We start from the raw sequence: 20,451 nt of genomic DNA on the forward strand, positions 1-20,451 counted from the left end.
TGATTTGAACGTTTTTCCGACTCAATGCGTTTCTCCTCAGAATTTCATAAAACAAATTCATTCAACATCTGGCAGGTCATGAGGAATTTCACTTCAGGAAATTGTATTTTTTCCTTACTAGTATGCTTGCAAATATTATGGCGCTGCTTTATTGAACTAAATTTTCAAGCATAATAATAGCAAAGTTGTCTGTTTTTAGAATTGGTTTCCATCGAATCAATTAATCATGATATCAATAATTTTGCTGCATTATGCAGGAGGAGAGAACAGGACAGGAGATGAGAGTGATGACTGCTGATTTTACTGATCAGCTGTTCAGCCCAGCTGTTCATGGAAAGAGATCCTTAACAGTGTTGGCAACAATGGGTATTAGTACTCATCGCCATTCTATCATAATTTATATTTATTCAATGATCCATCATCAATTCCAGCTCTTCAAAGCTGTTCATTCATATAGAATGTAAATTAATGTAAACTGAATGTTACAGTAGGAGATAGATCTGAGGCAATTGTCAATGTGCATTCCATTGAGATTTTCTATGATTAATACTTTATTCTATTAATATATTAGACACCACCAACTCCTGAACGAGATGAGGTTTTATACTATTTTCATTTCGTCCAATTTAGTCTAATACATATGATGAAGCGCGTCAATAAAGATGATAACTATAATATATGTGATTCGATTTTTTCTTTAGAGTTCATTTTTTTCAGTTTTAAAAATATTTCATGAGCAGACCCTTTTATTAGCATAAATTTTGATATAAGGATTGCCTTATCTTATCATTGGTTTGCAAAGATTGGCCCAATTGTTTGCTACAAACTCCCAACCAAGATACCTTTATATTTTCATTTAAAAAAATTAACATGACATAACGTTTATGAATGACAATTTCTATCGATTTATTTATTAATCAAATTGAAAAATTTTTGTAACAGATTAAAATAAAAAGCATCCTAATCCCATTCTACTTGAGAAAATAAATGTCTTAGTTGCAAAGAAACTATATGTACTTGAAATTTGCCTAACAATCTTTCAAATCAATAATTGTTCCAATAGCTAATATAAATTTCTGTATTCAATTTTAAAGTTTTTGTTTTCTATCAAATCTACTGTGTTGATATGGCTTTTTTACTTCATAATGACAGTCCTCAATGATGCTAAATATTCCAACTACCTTTCAAGAAACTAATTTATTTCATTAATAGTTTAAGGAAATATGATTATGTTAACTAACTTTCCAGAATTAGTTTGGTATTTCAATATAATAATAATTACTTCGTTTATCTATCTTTTATTGTGTAGTCTAACGCCTCAAATATAGTGATTTTTTGTACGGTATAAATAGTTTTTGTTTGATTTAATTCAATAAAATATGGAAATACAGAGAACAGATAATTTACATACTTGCCAGTGATAATACATCAATTCGGTGAAAAATCCTTAGTATTACACTTTGATTTTACCCACAATTTATCAGTATTTACTTTTGCTCCTTTATCTATTAGTCCAGTCACTATATACATTGGTGCATGCAATTTATATTGTAGTTCAAATTTTTCAATATATTATTTGGGTACATAAGAGAAGTCCAGAACAAATTTCTTCATGCAAGATTTCCTTCTGCTAGATACAGGGTGGCCCAAAAACCTCGTATTTTTGGCTCATTTTCCAGTTTTCAGCAATTTCTGCCAAATCTCGTAATCGGACAGATAAATTTGCTCTCGCCTTTTTTCTAGAATATGAAATTCTGTATAAAATGAGATCATTAGGAACTCTCTATCTCCAATGAGTACTGAGTTAAGATTTTTCAAAAATGAGTGAAATTTGAAGAGAGAATCAATTTTTGATGAATTTTAGATTTTGATCAACAATATCTTCCGATTGTTACCATTCAGATGTATAATTCAAAATCCCTCTGGGCGTATTTTTGTGCTCTACAATCTGAGATCAGGTAGAGCGCTCTAACTCATATAGATTTCTAGGTACACCTGACAACAATGCTCCTTGTATTGTAAAAAATACCTAATTTTCAGCTTCAACCATCATCACCAACTACATAGTCTTCACATTGATATTTCGCACAATGACATAAGTTCGTAAGATTATATTCTATGAGAATAACCCGTTAGATGTACTTCATTTTAGTATTTCCTAGTGAAGAGGCGCGCTTTAGGACACCTCAAGGATCAAAATTTCAAACACTTATAGCTTCTGACACAATGCTCAGATTTCATCGTACTACACTTCATTTTTCTCGGCTCGTCAAGGCGGTCCAAAATCATAAGTCAAATTCGGTCGTAAAGTGGAAAATTTATTGTTGAGTGTACTAAAGTGTATATTCCAATACACAAAAAATGGCCGATTTCTATATTCAAAGCTGCATGTCTTTTGAAATACTTCTGATAAAATTTCCAAATCTAGTGAGGATGTGAAAATTGACCCCTCTACCCACTACAATAAATAATACTTTCAATTCCAATACCATTCGAAAGTTACAGAAGATTTCAAAAATGGCGATTTCAGTTTTTACATTTTTTCCGTGATTTTACTGTTGATCAAGAGTTTCTAAAATTTGTCTGATACATCATAGAAATTCTTGATTGATTCCAAATTGTAGATAAATTCATCCTCTACGAGCTCAGTTGTCTAAAATCCATCTTGAATAACTTTTCCCTATCATAGTACTGCCAAAACCGTTAATATGATAAAAATATCTACAATTTCCGGATTTTTTTCAACAATCAAATCTCACTCTACGAAAATATTTTTCAATAAATCTTACAGCAGGTGAAAGACGAAATAATATTGTACATTTCAAGATCAAGTAATGATTTTTATAATAAGGGGTTACCGAGATACATAGCTTTGAATATAGAAGTCGGCCATTTTTTGTGTATTGGTATATAAACTTTAGTACGCTCAACAATAAATTTTCCACTTTACGACCGAATTTGACTTATGATGCTTGATTTTGGACCGCCTTGACGAGCCGAGAAAAATTAAGTGTAGTACGATGGAATCTGAGCATTGTGTCAGAAGTTATAAGTGTTTGAAATTTTGATCCTTGAGGTGTCCTTAAGCGCGCCTCTCCACTAGGAAATACTGAAATGAAGTGCATCTAACGGGTGATTCTCATAAAACATAATCTTATGAACTTATGTCATTGTGCGAAATATCAATGTGAAGACTATGTAGTTGGTGATGATGGTTGAAGCTGAAAATTAGGTGTTTTTCACAATACAAGGAGCATTGTTGTCAGGTGTACCTGGAAATCCATATGAGATAGAGCGCTCTACCTGACCTCAGATTGTAGAGCACAAAAATACACCCAAAGGGATTTTTAATTATACATCTAAATGGTAACAATCAGAAGATATTGTTGATCAAAATCTAAAATTCATCAAAAATTGATTCTCTCTTCAAATTTCACTCATTTTTGAAAAATCTTAACTCAAAACTCAATGGAGATAGAGAGTTCCGAATGATCTCATTTTATACAGAATTTCATATTCTAGAAAAAAGGCGAGAGCAAATTTTTCTGTCCGATTACGAGATTTGGCAGAAATAGCTGAATACTGGAAAATGAGCCAAAAATACGAGGTTTTTGGGCCACCCTGTATCTAGCAGAAGGAAATCTTGCATGAAGAAATTTGTTCTGGACTTCTCTTATGTACCCAAATAATATATTAAAAAATCAGAACTACAATATAAATTGCAAGTACACCCCCTTTTTTATGTCTATATTGACTGGACTATATTTCAAACCTGTAGAGATAGACTTCTATAGTCAGTCTATCATAAATTTTTGTACCAGATATATTCTAGTAACTTAGTTTTCTCCATTTATGAATCCTGTAGACTCTAAGGTACTTGTAATTAATTTTAATGGGTTTTATAACTTGAAACTTGAAAAAAAATTGTAATCTGTAATGCTATTGTTTGTAAAAAGCCAGGACTCTTGCTATGAGCCTAATCAAGCAACTTGCTTGATGATTGAGGATTTATTGATAATTAATTTTTGAGTGCGCAGATATATTCTATTCTTAAGTAGGCTTATGTAGAAATTACTTGTACAAACTGCAAGATTAAATTTGGCATATCATACACAATTTCAAGCATTGCATCTTGTTTTTGCAGTTACAAAAACGAGATATGAACGTTAATATTCCGACGGTTGGTGCTACTGGACTAACAGGTGGACAGTACAGTGTGGTATTAAATAACCAGTTCATAACAGGAACAGCTCACTCCAGGCTTGCCAACCCCAACTCTCAAGCTATGCTGTGTAGTGGTATTCCTGTTGCCTCATCCAATCTTCTCCCAGGTAAATAATCTGCTCAGTTTTCAAGTTACTTTCAAGTATTAAAAGTATTATCAACTATTATAGTAACAAATTGAAGTAATCTGAGGATACACAAAGAGTATTTTATGTAGACTATTAAACTGTTATGACTGCTAAATTTACTATCAAGAAATATATACCATAATATATAGGAAAGAATAAGTCTATTACATGAATGAATATTACACATATGTGAAAGTAAATACAAACTTAAAAAAGCTCATATACAGTTAAAAACTAAATCTACATGCACTGGCTACTAAAGGGGGATATGAAATACAGTATTTACAATCAGTATCGTCTTCTTCTGTATTGATAAAGTCTACATTATTACACTGAAATAAACTCTAATAATAAACTTCGGGAGTTTTTCAAAAAAACTCATTTAGTATAACACTTAGTCGAAAATAGTCTAAGATAATACGTTATATAGTTTATAAAATAACATTATAGTAGCCTACCCTTTTTTGAAAAGGGTTTTAATTTGAGTTTTTAATCTGTTACACAGATTTTCATTGGCATCGTTCTTCACCGCGACTTACTCGTTCTGTTCGCACCTTAACTGCGGCCAAATGTATTTTAATAGAGTGAATATTGAGCGGGTATATTGTAGTTGTTTTTGTGTATCTTATATTATTTTTTAGATTTTTGAACTGGAATCAACTTTGATTTTTAATGTATGTTGAACCCTGCATTTTTAGTATGAGAAATTGACTCTGTCTTGTTTGAATTTGCTAACTTGTTGCTTAGTTGTCGAAATTAAAGCAATTTTCGTGCATTTTTCAAGTGCAGTTTCAATTTCTTGTCGAAAAAGCTACTGTATTTAGGAATTGTACGACCATTGACCTTTTTTGCAGCTTTGGCTTTTCCACTGGAAGTTAGGCTCAACACTCGTGGAGGGGGAATAATTTTCAGTGAAAAGGCCACAGTTTGATTTGAGACACAGACGCGCAACAATTAAAAATCATGTAACGGTTCGCGAGCCTCGGTCCTCCTCTGAATGGGTCTGTTGCACATCCAGAGGGACAAATTGAAAAGATTTTAGTTATCAGTAATTTTTATGTAATTAAATAGAAATCAAAATTTAATAGAGTTAATAGGAGTAGAATCAGAAAATAATTTGTGCGTGTGAGTTCAAGTCTAGTGAGTTTTCTTAAATTGTATGTGTGTGTTTCTAAAGAGTAGAAGTTTTAATTGTGGAAATGGTGAGTGCCAAACTGTTGTTTTCGTATTATAGCTCAAAATTTAGCTACATAGATTGACCGAGGCCCGAATTTAGTTGCAGCAAGCTAGCAGGTTCCCAAAATGTTTAGATTAGAAATTGAATATGTTTTCTTGACCTGAATCGATTTCTGATTAACGTTGTTTTATTTGAAAATTTGACATGTTACATGACTTTTATAAATTCATTCGATTTAAAATTCAAGAAACCTGACGTTAAATTTTAAAAGTATTTTTCAATGAAGCTCCTGGCTCGTAGTTACTATAGTTGCTAGAATAGGTGACAATTAAATAATGATGAGAATCTGTGCATTTGGATGAACGAATTCACTATAAGCTCCCTACCAATCAAGGATTCAATCATAAGTTTAGTAGTATAGTTTCAGCAAATATTATAGATGAGTAGAAACCCCCCCCCCTCCGTTTACATTTGGTGGCAGCGGTGGTATGGACTGCAAGAATGTCTATCGAACCACATGTATTTTTATATATTTAATATTTTGGAAGATCAACTAAGTCATGAGAGAAAGATATCACCGGTTACAGAAATGATGGCAGGTGTGGTGTAGGTTTAAAAATACCTCCATCGGTTACAGTATATTATTAATGAATATTTTTTTATTTTATCAAAGGCTGTATAAACTCAACTTTCATGCTTTTATGTCAATACGAATAGAAAATGCGAATGCTGAATTCAATAAGAAACTGATTATCGAATGGATATTTGCAGTAACGCCGATAACGACACCGCAGAGTACGCCGGTCGGCACGCCTAGAGGTCCGAGAGACACGGGCGGCGACTCTTCGGATACTCTCAGTGAAACAGACTCGCAGAAATCGCTTCGGATGAGGAGGAAACTACCCTCGATTCCCCCCGACCAGGAAGCCGCCCCCCTACCATCCAGTAAAAAACGCGACAGAAACAAATCTGGCAAAGCAGCTCAGGATCGCTTCAGGTAAGTGGGTGCACTCGATACTAATTCATATCAATTATCATGAAACATTTTAAATAAAAATACTAGGAAATTGTCAAAAACCACAGATTTATTGATAGTTAGAAAGGCCGGTTTCGGTTGTTACACCATTGCCAATCTCTGATAAACTGAGGAGAGTTTATTTTTATTTTCATTTAATATGAATCATTACCACAATATCAACTTCTCAACTACACAAAAAATGAAAAATTTCATAGATTACGAAGAAAGGATAAATAGGTCCAATGGGTATGGAAAGCTATTCAAGGATATGAGTTTGATGATCATCAAACACTCGGTAAACTAACAGCCTGAAACACAGAACAATCACTTATAGAATCCGCCAATATTGCATAGGAATTGAATAAATATTCACTTTCTTGATAAGGGCTACACTTATTCATGTAAAAATTAAAAATCAAAGTAACCCTTTTTCAACTTTATTTGATATCTAACGAGATGCTTCGACTTATAATGTCATTTTCAAGTGAGTGAGTCAATTAAGAAATTTAAGATTAGTCAATACATGTCGTGAGAAATAGAATAAAAATTGAAAGTTGAAAAAAGGGTAAGCTACTTTGATTTTTTATTTTTACAAGAATTACATGAGCTACAACATGACTCTCATTTATTTCATTCTTTTCTCTATGATTATACTCTATAATTGAGCAATTGATTGTAAAAATATGACTGATTGATTGAATTTCTATGGAAAAAGGAGTTTGTTATATTGAAAATACTTATTATTAACATTTTTTCCTGGTCGTTCGTATGACTGATTGATTTTGTATGAAAACTGGAATTTGTTAAATTGACAATATCTATTATCAACATATTTGCCCTGGTAGTTCGGAATATCACCCTACGTGTTATAGTCGATGCATCCATTTGAAATTAGAAATTGTAGTTTTGGCTGGCTTCATTAGTTTACTTGGAACGAACGAACAAGCCTGAGTCTTGAAAAGTCTTATCATGGAAATAATTATTTAGTGTCACACATGACATCAAATTGAAGGATTGGCTGTACATATTTTTATTAACATGTCTGATAGTTGTTATGTTTCATTCGAAAATATTCTGTTTTTCAGGGCTTACTCTCCTTTGCGGCAATACATTGGAGATGGCAGTTATTCACTTGGAACTTCAAATTTGACTCTTCAACGACCGAGTGCTAGTGAAACAAATTTGAGGAAGATAGTTCTTGGAGCTGACCCTGTTCCTAGGCCGGGATCAGCTTTAGGACTACTTCAAGGTTAAAAGTTATTCATAATCTCGCTCATTCATTTCTGTATATGGTGATGACTCGAATTTCATATGGTATATGATGATTTCTTGAATGTATGATCACACACAACTCAATATCAAACATTACAAAACCTGAACACTAAAAAATAAGGCTGATACGGAAGAACTTGTCTTGCGTGAACTGATACAATAATAAATTTACACTAATCGCTGAATACATAATATAAACCATGGAAATATTTCATGATTTCTTAAAGTAGTTTATTACACACAAATAGATATCTAACATACAATACAAGAAAATGTTATAAGAACACTAAAAAATAAGGCTGTTACAAAATAACTTGTGTTGTGTAATGTGTGTGTTCCATGAACTAATACAATTATAAATTACTCTCATCGATGAATATATTATATAAATTTTGTTAAAATATTTTAATAATTCATCGATTGATAAAAATCTTTTCGAGTGAGTAAACATTATGATATTTGCTCCTCGGAAAAATAAATATTTGAGCAGAAAGTTATAATGCAACGTTGAGTAAATAATGACAATTGAATCCAGTTATAATATTATAAAATAGTGTTATGAAATTAAACGAAGTAAATGTTAAATTTAACTCCTTCAATTTCTTTGTTTCTGAGCAAGATTATTTCAATTTATTTTTCTAATTATTTGTTCAGGCTCGAGTGTTGTTAGTAGCAGTGGTGTGAGGGTTTCAGCGAGTGACTATGAAACCCGTCACAACCCTCCGTTAGCCGATATAGTCTCCTGTCTTCCACCAGATCTTAGACATCTTCTAAATTCTTACAAATTATCCGACTCTTCATCATCTTACTCAAAACAGGTAAATCGTTAAACTCTTTGCTCATAAAAGATATTTTTCATTTACTGAACAATTATTGACACTTTTAAGTTGAGGAAAGTGAATTAAATATTTTTAGCATAAATCTTGTTATTAGTCAGAAATATATTATGAAGTTATTATAACTCTTGATTTTGCAATAATTTTATTTCAGTCTATTCTTTATGAATAGAATTAGGAATTTAATAAACCATTCCGATAAATAAATATTTGAGTATATTTACGATGAATTCTTTATGAATATAATATTATGTAATATTCTGTATTATGTATGAATAAAGAATTATTTATTTTATCAATCAGAAACAATAAAACATACTAATTATAATTAAACATACTATTTCTAGTACTAAGATGGATTGATTTCATAAAACCTGACAGTCAAATTAAACTGTATAAACTGACAATTGACCTATTTACTAGGAAAAATACTTTGCATTCCTTATTTTAACAGTGTGTCAAATTCTGTACAGTCAAGAGGTTCAATCTTTATGATTTTCAATCAGTGGTGAGAATAGGCAAGATTTGATCCAATATCAACTCATGGTATCATATATCTTAATCGGAGATCAGACTCTTAATTAACTCTTAATCGGAGATGAACCCTTGTAATCTAATAAAACTCTATTAGATTTCCTTGTAATCTAGTATCAATCATACCAGCGACACCATAGAAAATGTTGCTTGTTTTCAGTTATCCTCAGTTCGAAGTTTCAAGGATCATTTTGGAGATGACAGTAAATTATCGGGTTCTGATCGACGTATACTTGGAAGTCGATTTGGGAGTGACGATCGATCGATTTTTGACAGAGCAAGTGACCTTCTACGAAGTCCTAAAAGCAGGTAAGGCTTTCAACAGTCTTAATTCATAATTTATGAATTTCAATCACCTTTTTAGATTATTCATTCACACGGAAAAGGTCGCCACTGCAATTTCAAGCGTTTGTAGTGACTGAATGTTGAACCTGCTACAAACTCACTTGAATTACTGAAAAATTTGCCCGAACGTGAATGATATGTTTTTAAACCAAACTGTTATTAGGCCTATGAGTCTTGAGATCATTGACAACAGATAACTTGTGAGCTCTGATTTAAATTTGGATTTTTACTTCTTAGTTTGAAATAGACATACATAATGCTTCACTAGAATCTATGCTACTACTGCTACTGGCGAACAAGTAATTTTTATCCATATTTATTTCTATGTTATCTATATCTATCTATATAATAAGAGAGAGTAGGGTTGTGTTTGTTCGTGTGTTCGTTTGTTCGCATCAAAACATGTCAAGTTGTGGATTGCATACCGGAAAAACGGGAATGATTTAGATCTCCAAATTTTGAACATAGATTCTAAAAATATCAATCTCGTGCACCTAGATGCCCAAATTTAAATTTTCCTTCCAGATTTTTCAGAATTAATGTTCAAATTCATTTATGCTACCGTACATGAAGTTCCATAGGCTACATTGTTGCAGCCCAAAGTGTGTTTTTTATGAGGAGGTTATAATGCTGTTACAAGACTGTCATTTTTGAACGGCCGTGTAGCGCAACGGTAAAATGCTAGCTTACGGAGCGGAGCGATGGTTCCTCGGTTCGAATCCCGATGCTTCCCAATTTTTTTGTTCTTAATTTTTTCCCTCGAAATGTATTATTATCAATTATTTTTTAAAGGAATTTGTTTTCATTACAATTGAACTTGGATTTTATCAAATAATTATTTTTAATGTAAAATTTTGCCACCAGTACAAATGAATTGGACATAGTCTTCATGCTGTAGGCCTATCATTGAATTTCATAAGAAAAACATTACTAGATCACAATAAAATAAGTAATAATTTATATTCTTCAGTTATAATGTACTATCAGACACGAATTCCCAGTGAAACGAGTATTTTAGGTATTTTGTTTGGAATTGGGAAAACAAAAGGCTGCCTGATTCAAATTGAGGAGGATCCTAATCGAACTAAAATTTATTGATGTATTGGAAAAATCAATATGATTCTGTGAGGTTTTCAAGTAGGCTATTATGTATTCTTCAGTTTTCTGTACTATAATAAAGGAAAGAACTGGCTTATTCACGTAAGGAATAAGGAATTATGTTTGACGCATCATCACGTCTGAAATATACTCAACTGATTAATTTGAAATTTTGCATATAGATTCTTAATTTTCAAATTCAAATTCAAATTTATTTCTCAAAAAACATACACAATTATAATAATCCAATATTATAACATATAAAAATAATACAAGAAAAATACTATTAAATATATAAAATGATCCCAAAACTGCAGTATATTTTTTTTATGTCCATCTATGTTTAAGGAGAGCCTACAAGGTAAAACCTGTGCGTAGACCTAAGTTGCAGTAATATATTTATTCAATATAAACTAAGAAATTAAACCAAAAAGAACAAAGATTAGTGGAACTTACACACAAATATAAATTTGTAGATTAAATTAGATAAAAGTTAGTAAAACACAATAATTATTATTCTATGATAAAAAAAACAAAACATAAAAACAAGAAACAGTTGATGCTTAGAAGATTTTTTCTTCAGTTTTATTCGATCTTATCCATTCCTCAATCTCGCAATTTAGTTTTTTGCTCCGGCTTGTATTGGCAACAAAATGAGTAGGAACAAGATTTATTATCCTCTGTGATAAGTAAGTGAATTGTCTTCTACATACATTCAAATCCATCCTGTCTTGATGGAATGTTTCTCTAATAGGACGTAAATTTAAATTCAAGTTTCTTTCACGAAGAAGAAATTTATTTTTATTCTTCTTAATATATATTATCAAATTTTTTATGTACAGCTGTCGGACAGTTAGTACTTTGAATTCATTGAAAAGATCGCTTGTAGGATAAAGTCTGGGTTTGCCTAGAATTGTTTTAATAATATATTTTTGAATTATGAAAAGTTTTTCAAAATGTGTGTTCAAGGCTCCACCCCAAGCTCTTATTCCATATTGTAAGACAGCTTGTGCATAAGAGAAGTAGATTAATCGAGCTATTTTCAAGTTATCTAGTTCTCTAATTTGATGAAATTTATATATTAGAAATTTTATTTTTAAACACATGCTGTTTATATGAATATTCCATCTCAGATATGGATCCAACAGTATTCCCAGGTATTTTACTCGGTCCTTTAATTAACCGAGGATGGTTATTTATTCCTATTTTGAGTTCTTCAAGATTTCATTACGTCAATTTTTCAATTTGTCATGCTTCCAGTTGTTGTATAGAAGCAGCTGAACATTTATTTTAAAAGGGACACTAGATGATAGGTATGATTGGGGATCCTTTTCGAATAAAAATAACTGATTTTCTGTCGCATCAAAACCGCACCGATTTCTCAAACCGTTCAAAAGTTATTCTCATTCAAAGATACTGATAAATCAATCATCTTTACTATAATAATGGAAAGAGCTGGCTCATACACGTACATGACGTAGGAAAATTATGTTTGACACATCATCACGTCTGAACTACTGGACTGATTGATTTGAAATTTTGCATAAAGATTCTTCATTAACCGAGGAAGGTTATAGGCCTATTTTCAAATTTTTTATTGCAAGTTTTCATTTTGCAGTTTTAAAATATACCCTTGCAAAGCACGGGTTACCTACTAGTAATGTAATAAAGAAAAGAGCTGGCTTATACATGTACGGGATAGGAAATACACGAATTATGCATCAAGTCTGAACTACTCAACTGATTGATTACCTTGAAATTTTGCATATAGGTTCATAATTTACCGAGAATGGTTATAGGCCTATTTTCAGTTCTTAAAGATTTTATTAAAGAGTTCTACAAAATTTATATTAGAGAGAAATGACAAACTCATGATACCCATGATAATTCTTTTATGTTCAATGAATAATTAATGAAGAAGTTTAGTGACTATATTAAAGTGATGTTTGGAGCTGAGTAAATTTGAATTGAATTTATTTCGGCTCTAAACATCTCTAAACTTTTTATTAATTAATTCATTGAGCACAACATAATTATAAGTCTCATGAGTTTTTCGCTTCTCTTTATTATTTTTCTTAAATTAAATAGATGTACCTTTGAAACTTACTGCAAGGAAAACAGAGAAAAACGCTCTACTTTATTTCTCTCACTACGATTTGAAACATATTCTCATGTATTCACTATCTATATGAGATATTTTCTTATTAAAATTTATGATTCTTAATACTGAAATTATTATAATCTTGAAATTTACAGGGCGGAAATGCAGAGAAAAATGGCACTGTCCGGACTGGGCAAGTCGAGAAAATTACGAGCGCACAGAAGACAACTTTCCGACCCCAAAATTCATCTTGACTACGATCCCATGAGAGAAGATTCGTCGTACGATGATTACAATAGAGTGCGTACAACTTTTAATCATATTGTAATTTAGAAACTCAAAATGCCTCACTGTAAATGGTTTTCTCTTTTCCAGAACTTGGTCCATTTTAACAGTTCACATTTATGCACTCTAATTGAAAATAATTACTTGAACATGCTAACACTGCTATGAAAAAGAAAATGAATAATTCTTTATTAGGCGGAGTTAGGACTTTCAAAGAATTTTTGCATTCAATATCAAGTAACCTGAAGATTTGGTTCTCATTCCGGAATTAATTTTCACCTGTTTATTAAGATGTGTTTCATCATTAATTGTATTTTGAATTAGGCTACTCAATACTCACCCTGTGTGTGGCATTCTTGTATTAATAATTGTGTTCAATATAGAAAAGTATAGATTATACCTGAATATACTAGTAAGTATACCAGAATTTACTTCCTTCTTGTTAGGTTCAATAATTATGAGAAGGACTAGAGCTTCAAAGAAATTAAGAGGTTTTTTGAAAATCATTACATATAATATCGACTGTCAAGTGATGATGAAGCAAAGAACACTATTGTCAGCTGTAACCTATAATCGTTTAATTCTTTCTAATGATTGATTTATCAGTAATTCATATCAATTTTAATTCACCAACATATTTTGCATTCAACTTTTGATAAAGATAGGAGAAGGATATATTGCACTGCTATATAAAAAAAATTTCATATACACTACTTCTTTTATAAAATAGAACTATAGTACCCTTTAAAATTCACTACTTTTTATATACACTACAATAATATTCAACTCTTCAAGAGCCATTCTGAAGTGTATATAAAATAACAAAAATATTTTATGTACACCACTTTAAAATGGCTCTTAAAGATTTGAAACTAAAAGTGTTGCCATGAAATAAAATGTACTTGATCATTTCATATGTTTTGATATTCTTGTGTGTTTCAGTTGTTATGTTTTACAGTTATCCAACTGTTGATTGTAGGAATAATAGAATTTTGTCATTAAAATCTATCAGTATATATCTAGCAGTTTATATCAGTTTATAGTATTAGTATATATCTATTCTATATCAGTTTATACTATCAGTATATATCTATTCTAGTTTAGTAGTATTTTTACATTGTCCGATATTTACAACACTTCCATGTGTTGGTGTTGGGATGTTTGATTAACGTGTGTGACGTTTTTAGGGTCACTTAAGCTTTTTGCATCCTTCACTGCGACCGCCACACAAATCGTATGAGTATGAATCAATAGATGACTCGAAGCGTTTTGGGGCCGAGTCGTCATGGGACCCCTCCCAGTCTTACCTGCAGCCGTCAACTCCATACCGCACCATGACTGGAGCCCTGAGAGAGACCGCCATCAACAGTGTTATTGATAGTGATCACCATTATTTGCCCGAGCATGGCCGGTAAGATTCAAACAATTCAACCGATCACTCGCATGAACACTTGTCGACTCTATTCATCACTATAAGGTGCATTCATCACAAGCACTTTCATTACTTCGATTCTCATTTAGTCGGTTATTAATTTATCGATAAGTCAAATGCAAAATTCTAAATTATGTTCGTGTGTGCTATTTACTCTTTCCACACTCAAGATGTTTCAAAAAGGACTCTACAACTTCTATAGAAAAACATATTCTTATGTCCGGTTACACGTAGGTCTATTAAATCTAACCACAGTAAAATTTCATCACATTGTCATAAATCGGCTCGCATCCCTTCCGTTAGACAACGCCCTTTTCACGATGATTAAATGTGATATGATTACGTGCGTCCAAGAAACTGATCTGGTTGTGGTATTATCTAAAAGAAAACACTAATTCTTTACTATTGTAGTTCGTTTGTAAATAATTTACAAACGATGATTAAATGTGATGTAGTACGTGCAACCAAGAAGCTGGTCTGGTTTTGGTGTTGTTTAAAAGAAAACACATTAAGTCTTTACTACTGTAGTTCGTAGATCAATTATGTATGTTGAGAATGGCTGCATCCACTGAACACGGCATTCTATGGCTCCTTTCATTTTCAAGAGAGAACCATTACAGGGATGATTATTTATCTAACATAGTTCCTGAGTATGTTTATCAATTCACAGACAATAAATACAATGCGGATAGATTCAAAGGTATTGAAATGCTGTTCCAAACTCTACCCTAACAATCAGTCCAGATGTTGTACAGTAACATTTATGTTTGTTTTTAGTATGTTTTTATAGGTTTATAAGTGTTTATAAGTTTAGTATGTTTTGTTCGCCTTTCAATTCAAAGTCAATTTAGATTACAAAGAACTATCAACTAAAATTTAAATTTTTTGTTGATAAATCTGGAGACCAAAGTAAAAAAATCATTCAACATTTTTGTTAATAAATCTGGAGACCAAAGTAGAAAAATCATTCAAACTCCACCAGGAAATAATGGAGCAAAAGTTTTGATACTGTGCCACAGATCAATGAGGATGACCAAAAACAAAATGTCTACTTAATATAAGATGGCGAAACCACATCATTCTTCAACTGACCAGATTTTCTCAGTAAACGCTTTCGAAGTCAAAGGGTTCATTTTGGTATGCCAATTACATGGTCACCACATTCCCAGACATGGATCTGCTACAATTTCTCTGTAAATTAGGATACGGCGTAAATACCTTCTTTTCCAACCACTCCACTTGAGAAGAATTTATGCTGACACATGGCATTTTAAACTTGTATTGCTAGTTGAAATAATATTGTGAAGAAATCGACTACAAATAAGGTCATAGAATAAGCATCTTAAGCAACATACATATAACATGCTATCAACTACCCTCAAGACTTCATCAGAGTGAAGAATGCATCATTTCTCTAATCGTTGGTTGAATGAATTACTTGATGTATTTTCCTTCAAAACAACATTGAAACCAGTTTTGTTGTAAAGTTGTAGAGTTCTTTTCGAAACATTCTGATCTACTTTTTCTATTCAAATGCAACCAGTCGAAATGGCGTGTATGCCACAACATTCTATCTCATATATTGGAAATCCTAAAAAGAACAAAATCCTTTCTCTGAAGAGAAAACTATCAAACTACCACAAAAAATAATCCCATTCTATCATTTAGAAAACAATTTTACTATTCCTATGTCAGAAAAAACGTATTCAAATAACTAAATAGGCATTTTCAAGATGAATAATCTCAAAAAAAGTTATCTGAGAGTCTTTAAATTTTAATTTTTAGGTTACTTTCATAACAAAATTACTTCTAGTTACAAGAAAACTCACTTATACAATTGAAAAATAGATAAACCTATCTCTAAAAACCCTTTAATAAAATTCTTTAAATTCCATTGTGTAGGTTGTTGATTATTCCAATTTGTTTTATGTCAAAATACTCATCCATTCCTATTGAAATTCATAAGAATATTTCACCATTCAATTGAATTATAATAATGATTGAATTTCAAATCACCATCAACACACTATAATTCCTGACTTAACTTAACCCTTTCAAAAAATAAGATTTTTTTTAAAAAGCAGCGCTGAAATTTATATGGAGAGGTCTGCTACTATTATTATTTTAAATCATAAAAAACTTATTCAGAATAAGATATTTAGACCTAATTTATCTCTGAAGTAATATTTGTCGTTAGTCAAGGCACAAGTTTTCAAAAAGATTATCTACGTTGGCCTTCAACTTATTCAACCGCAAAAGGGGTGTTAGTCAGCTGGTGAAATGTAAAATATCATATTTTTAGTAAATTGTTCAAAGTAAAATATGGGACGTCGGCCGCATAGGCTAACACCTCGAAAACAAAATGGCCACTTAATTTACAAGCTAGTACATTTATTTTGAGGAATTTATTAACAATCGTGAAATCTATATTTTGTAAATTATAAATTTCTGCTATTTTCAAGCAAATATCGAAAGTGTTCAAGCGAGAAATCTTTAATTTAATTTATATATCATATTGATTTGGAAGTGTATATTCAACATACTGATTAATTCATATTACAAATATTGTAATATTTTTAACAAACCTACACTTTTAGTATTTAAACACTGGTCTCGTTCATTGTAACATAGTTACATACATAGAGTATGTTATTTGACAATATGATCGAATTTTATTCTGCGATGCAATCGTAAACTTTTCTGGCACACTGAGAAAGTTCTCGGCGTGATCCCCATAAACCCTTTGCTGTCATTCGATTGAATATTTCAAAAAATATTTATTGTTACTTTCTTCCTTGTTTTGTCCAAAACTTATAATAATGCCACATCCTGACATCCATCTATACATCTTGAGTTTACTTATTCAACAATCATGAACTGTGCAAAATCTGTACATTACATAATATTCTATTTAGTAAATCAGATTCAGTGATTAAACCACATAATTTAGAAATAAATTCAATGTGAGGTCTCCTCAATAATTTTTGTCTTTGAATTCAATTGCAAAATTAATAAGATATACATCAGACATTTTTTATTTAATAAGGCCACTAGTTCATCAAATTTGAGACGCATCTTATTTCCAAATTATAAAATTACCTATAATACGTTTTATTAAATATAAAAGCTCACATTTTCAAAATATGAAAAGACATATAATAATTTGACTTAATTCCAAAAAGATCTATCTCATACCAAAAATACAATATTTAAAGCTAGAATTCCTATTTCTTATCCTCTTATTCTATATTTTGCTACCCATCTCTGTTCAGCATGTTCAAGAATTCTTTGTAAATTATTACTTGAATTGAGATTTTTAATTATAAAAAATCGGTTATGCAGAATTTTCACTACTATGGTCCGGATGCACTTGGTTTTGCCTGTTTTTTTCAAATAGTATATATTTATGTTCGTGCTGGATATAGGCTTTCATTCAAGTTCACTATGATTAGGAATTTACCAAAGAATAATATTGTAAAAGTCTGGTATGAACCACAAATAAAATAAGATAAAGTCGCACACTCTCAAAATCAATTTAGTGGAAAAATGTTGTTTAATCTAAAAGCGAATAGCTTGATACAAGTAAATTACCAGTATAGAACATAGATGAAAAACTTGAAAAATGAAACTGTGATTGATCCAGGATTTGTGGTAAGTATGTATTGACTGCAAAAGTATCTAGGAAATTGTAACTACTGGCTAACAAAGTGACTATTATTTTTTTCATGAAATCATTGATATTCAATCTCCCGTATTTTTCAAAATAAGGCTTCCCATTTCAGATCACAAAATGTAACTTTTTTCGATTAGTGGTTGAATTCAAATTATTCCATTTTCTTCGTCAGAGTATTGGAACATTAGAATAGCGTCTTATTCCCAAATAACATTTACCAGTTATCAGTTGGCTCTCGACGAAGTCAGACGCTCGAAATATTGTGCTCGTCTTTATCTGATTTAGCCTGCTATTTTCTGTTAATGAATTAGTTAAGCGAGTCATCTTCAGCCGTATTTGAAACTGATTTCAATTCAATTTACGGGCAGTGAATTATTGTAGTGTATTGTTTATTTGGTCGTTTCTCATTTTATTGTTTATTTTACAATACCGTGAAAATGAGTGCTTGTGCGGTTTGTAACTTGCTGGTCGAAAGATCCGATAGGGACAAGCTTGCATGTGTTGAATGTAAGTCTCTCTTCCATAGTAAATGTATTCGTGGAGAAGTGGACAAAGATTTGAGTGATGTAGAGATTGATATACTGACAAACAGTTCGTGGAGGTGCAGAAAGTGTTTAGCAAATTTTCGTAAACAGCGTTTGTGAAAAATTTAAATCCGATTTCCTCTGGGACTACTGCTAATAATCCTGCGGATTCGTTGGATAGTGTTTTGAATAAATTCAAAGAGGAGATTCTGGCAGGTCAGAATAAACTTCAAGAATCACTCAATTCTTGTCATGGAAAACTCGATTCCAGTTCAGCGATGTTGGCCAAGCAGGAGGAGTTGATAAAGAATCAGCAAAAAATCATTGAATCATTGCAGGCTGAAAATGGGACACTCAGGAAGAAGTTAAGTGTTGTGACAATGAAGCTGGACGATTTAGAGCAGTATGGACGTCGTAATACTGTTGAGCTTCACGGTATTCCTTCGGCTCCTGACGAAGATATAATCGGACTGGTGGTGAAAACATGTGAGGCCGTCGGCATGCATGTTACAGCTGATGCGATCGACGCCTGTCACCGGCTGCCAGTGAGGGGACCACGCAAAGCGACGCCACCCATCATTGCCAAATTTGTGAGGCGTACTGACACGCATGCAATATTACAGGGTCGGAAAGTGGTAAAGGGTCTTTCTACAAGACATATTGGACTGCAAGGTGAGCAACGACAAATTTATATAAATCTATCATTAACTGCTCAACGTAGAAAGCTCTTTGCTGAAGCTAGGAATCTCCAGAGACAATTTCAATACAAGTATGTTTGGGTGGATAAATCCGGTTCAATAAAAATCAGAGTAGTACCTGATGGACGTATTTTTTCTATTAATTCGGAGGAGGACCTTAAAGCTGTACCTATCACTGCTCAATGCTAGATTACTCTTACTGTGGTTGTTTCTCTCAAAACAACACCTTTTCACCTTTTTCAGATCTTTTTGTTCACTTAATTTCTTACTTCATACTGATAAATGTTTGTTATTTTTTGCTCTTCTCTCTCTTTCTCAAACCATTTCATTAGTGACGGTTACTTTTATTTCAATTTGTTTATTTACTGTTAAAGCTTAAAATACAGTGTGAGGTTACTTTTATTATTCAATCTTACTCATTTTAGAGTGATCTTATTTCAGATTAATTTATGAAGTGCTCATTTATTGTTTATTATAGTAAACTTTATGATATGTTGGATGTGATGTCGAGAATTTTTGGAATCTCAATTTTTCTCACGGAATTTCGTTATTCATTTTTTATTCTGAATTACTTTTTATAGCTATATCTAGGTTTGTTTTTTTTCACATTGAGCTATGTATTTATTGTATTGAGCTATGATTTGTTTTGTTTCATATTTTATATAGAGGGATGTGATTAATGAGTTGGGTTAAATGTTTTCTCACTCAAGTGGAATCTCATTATATTGTTATATTATTATCTCTATCAGTACTCTTTTTTTTTCTCAATACAATAAAGGATGCATAGAAAACATATTCTTGCTGAATGAGGTATCATAGTGAACTTTATAATCCACCGGATGTGTTATCGGAAATGTGTAGATTCTTAATTATTTTCACGTTTCTTTTCCTTCGCTTTTTATTTGATTAAATTTCATTATTTATTTTTTAAAATTACTTTATATAGTTTTATCAATATTTCTGTTTTTTTTTCTACATAATCAGCTTTGATCATTTTGTACCGTGCCAGATTTTATTTATAGGGATGTGATTAATGAGTTGTGTTTTTTTCTCTCTCGAGTCAAATCTATCTACATTGTTATGTGGATTATTACACTTTTTTCAAT

The 20,451-nt window shown here is 31.6% G+C and overlaps 1 protein-coding gene across 3 annotated transcripts in view; it reads left to right on the plus strand.

Annotated features, from left to right (window-relative positions):
• LOC111061260 (mediator of RNA polymerase II transcription subunit 15) overlaps nucleotides 1–20,451 on the plus strand; it is an 86,458-nt gene that overhangs the window by 42,660 nt on the left and 23,347 nt on the right. For all 3 annotated transcript variants that reach the window (XM_039442458.1, XM_039442459.1, XM_022348958.2), the window contains 7 exons: nucleotides 4,145–4,331; nucleotides 6,301–6,526; nucleotides 7,633–7,796; nucleotides 8,474–8,637; nucleotides 9,350–9,498; nucleotides 12,889–13,033; nucleotides 14,206–14,429. In XM_039442458.1, the coding sequence (XP_039298392.1) occupies nucleotides 4,145–4,331; nucleotides 6,301–6,526; nucleotides 7,633–7,796; nucleotides 8,474–8,637; nucleotides 9,350–9,498; nucleotides 12,889–13,033; nucleotides 14,206–14,429 (1,259 nt within the window). The remainder of the gene's footprint in view (nucleotides 1–4,144; nucleotides 4,332–6,300; nucleotides 6,527–7,632; nucleotides 7,797–8,473; nucleotides 8,638–9,349; nucleotides 9,499–12,888; nucleotides 13,034–14,205; nucleotides 14,430–20,451) is intronic.

This window comes from Nilaparvata lugens, chromosome X (assembly GCF_014356525.2).
Source record: "Nilaparvata lugens isolate BPH chromosome X, ASM1435652v1, whole genome shotgun sequence".
In the NCBI taxonomy this organism is placed as follows: domain Eukaryota; kingdom Metazoa; phylum Arthropoda; class Insecta; order Hemiptera; family Delphacidae; genus Nilaparvata; species Nilaparvata lugens.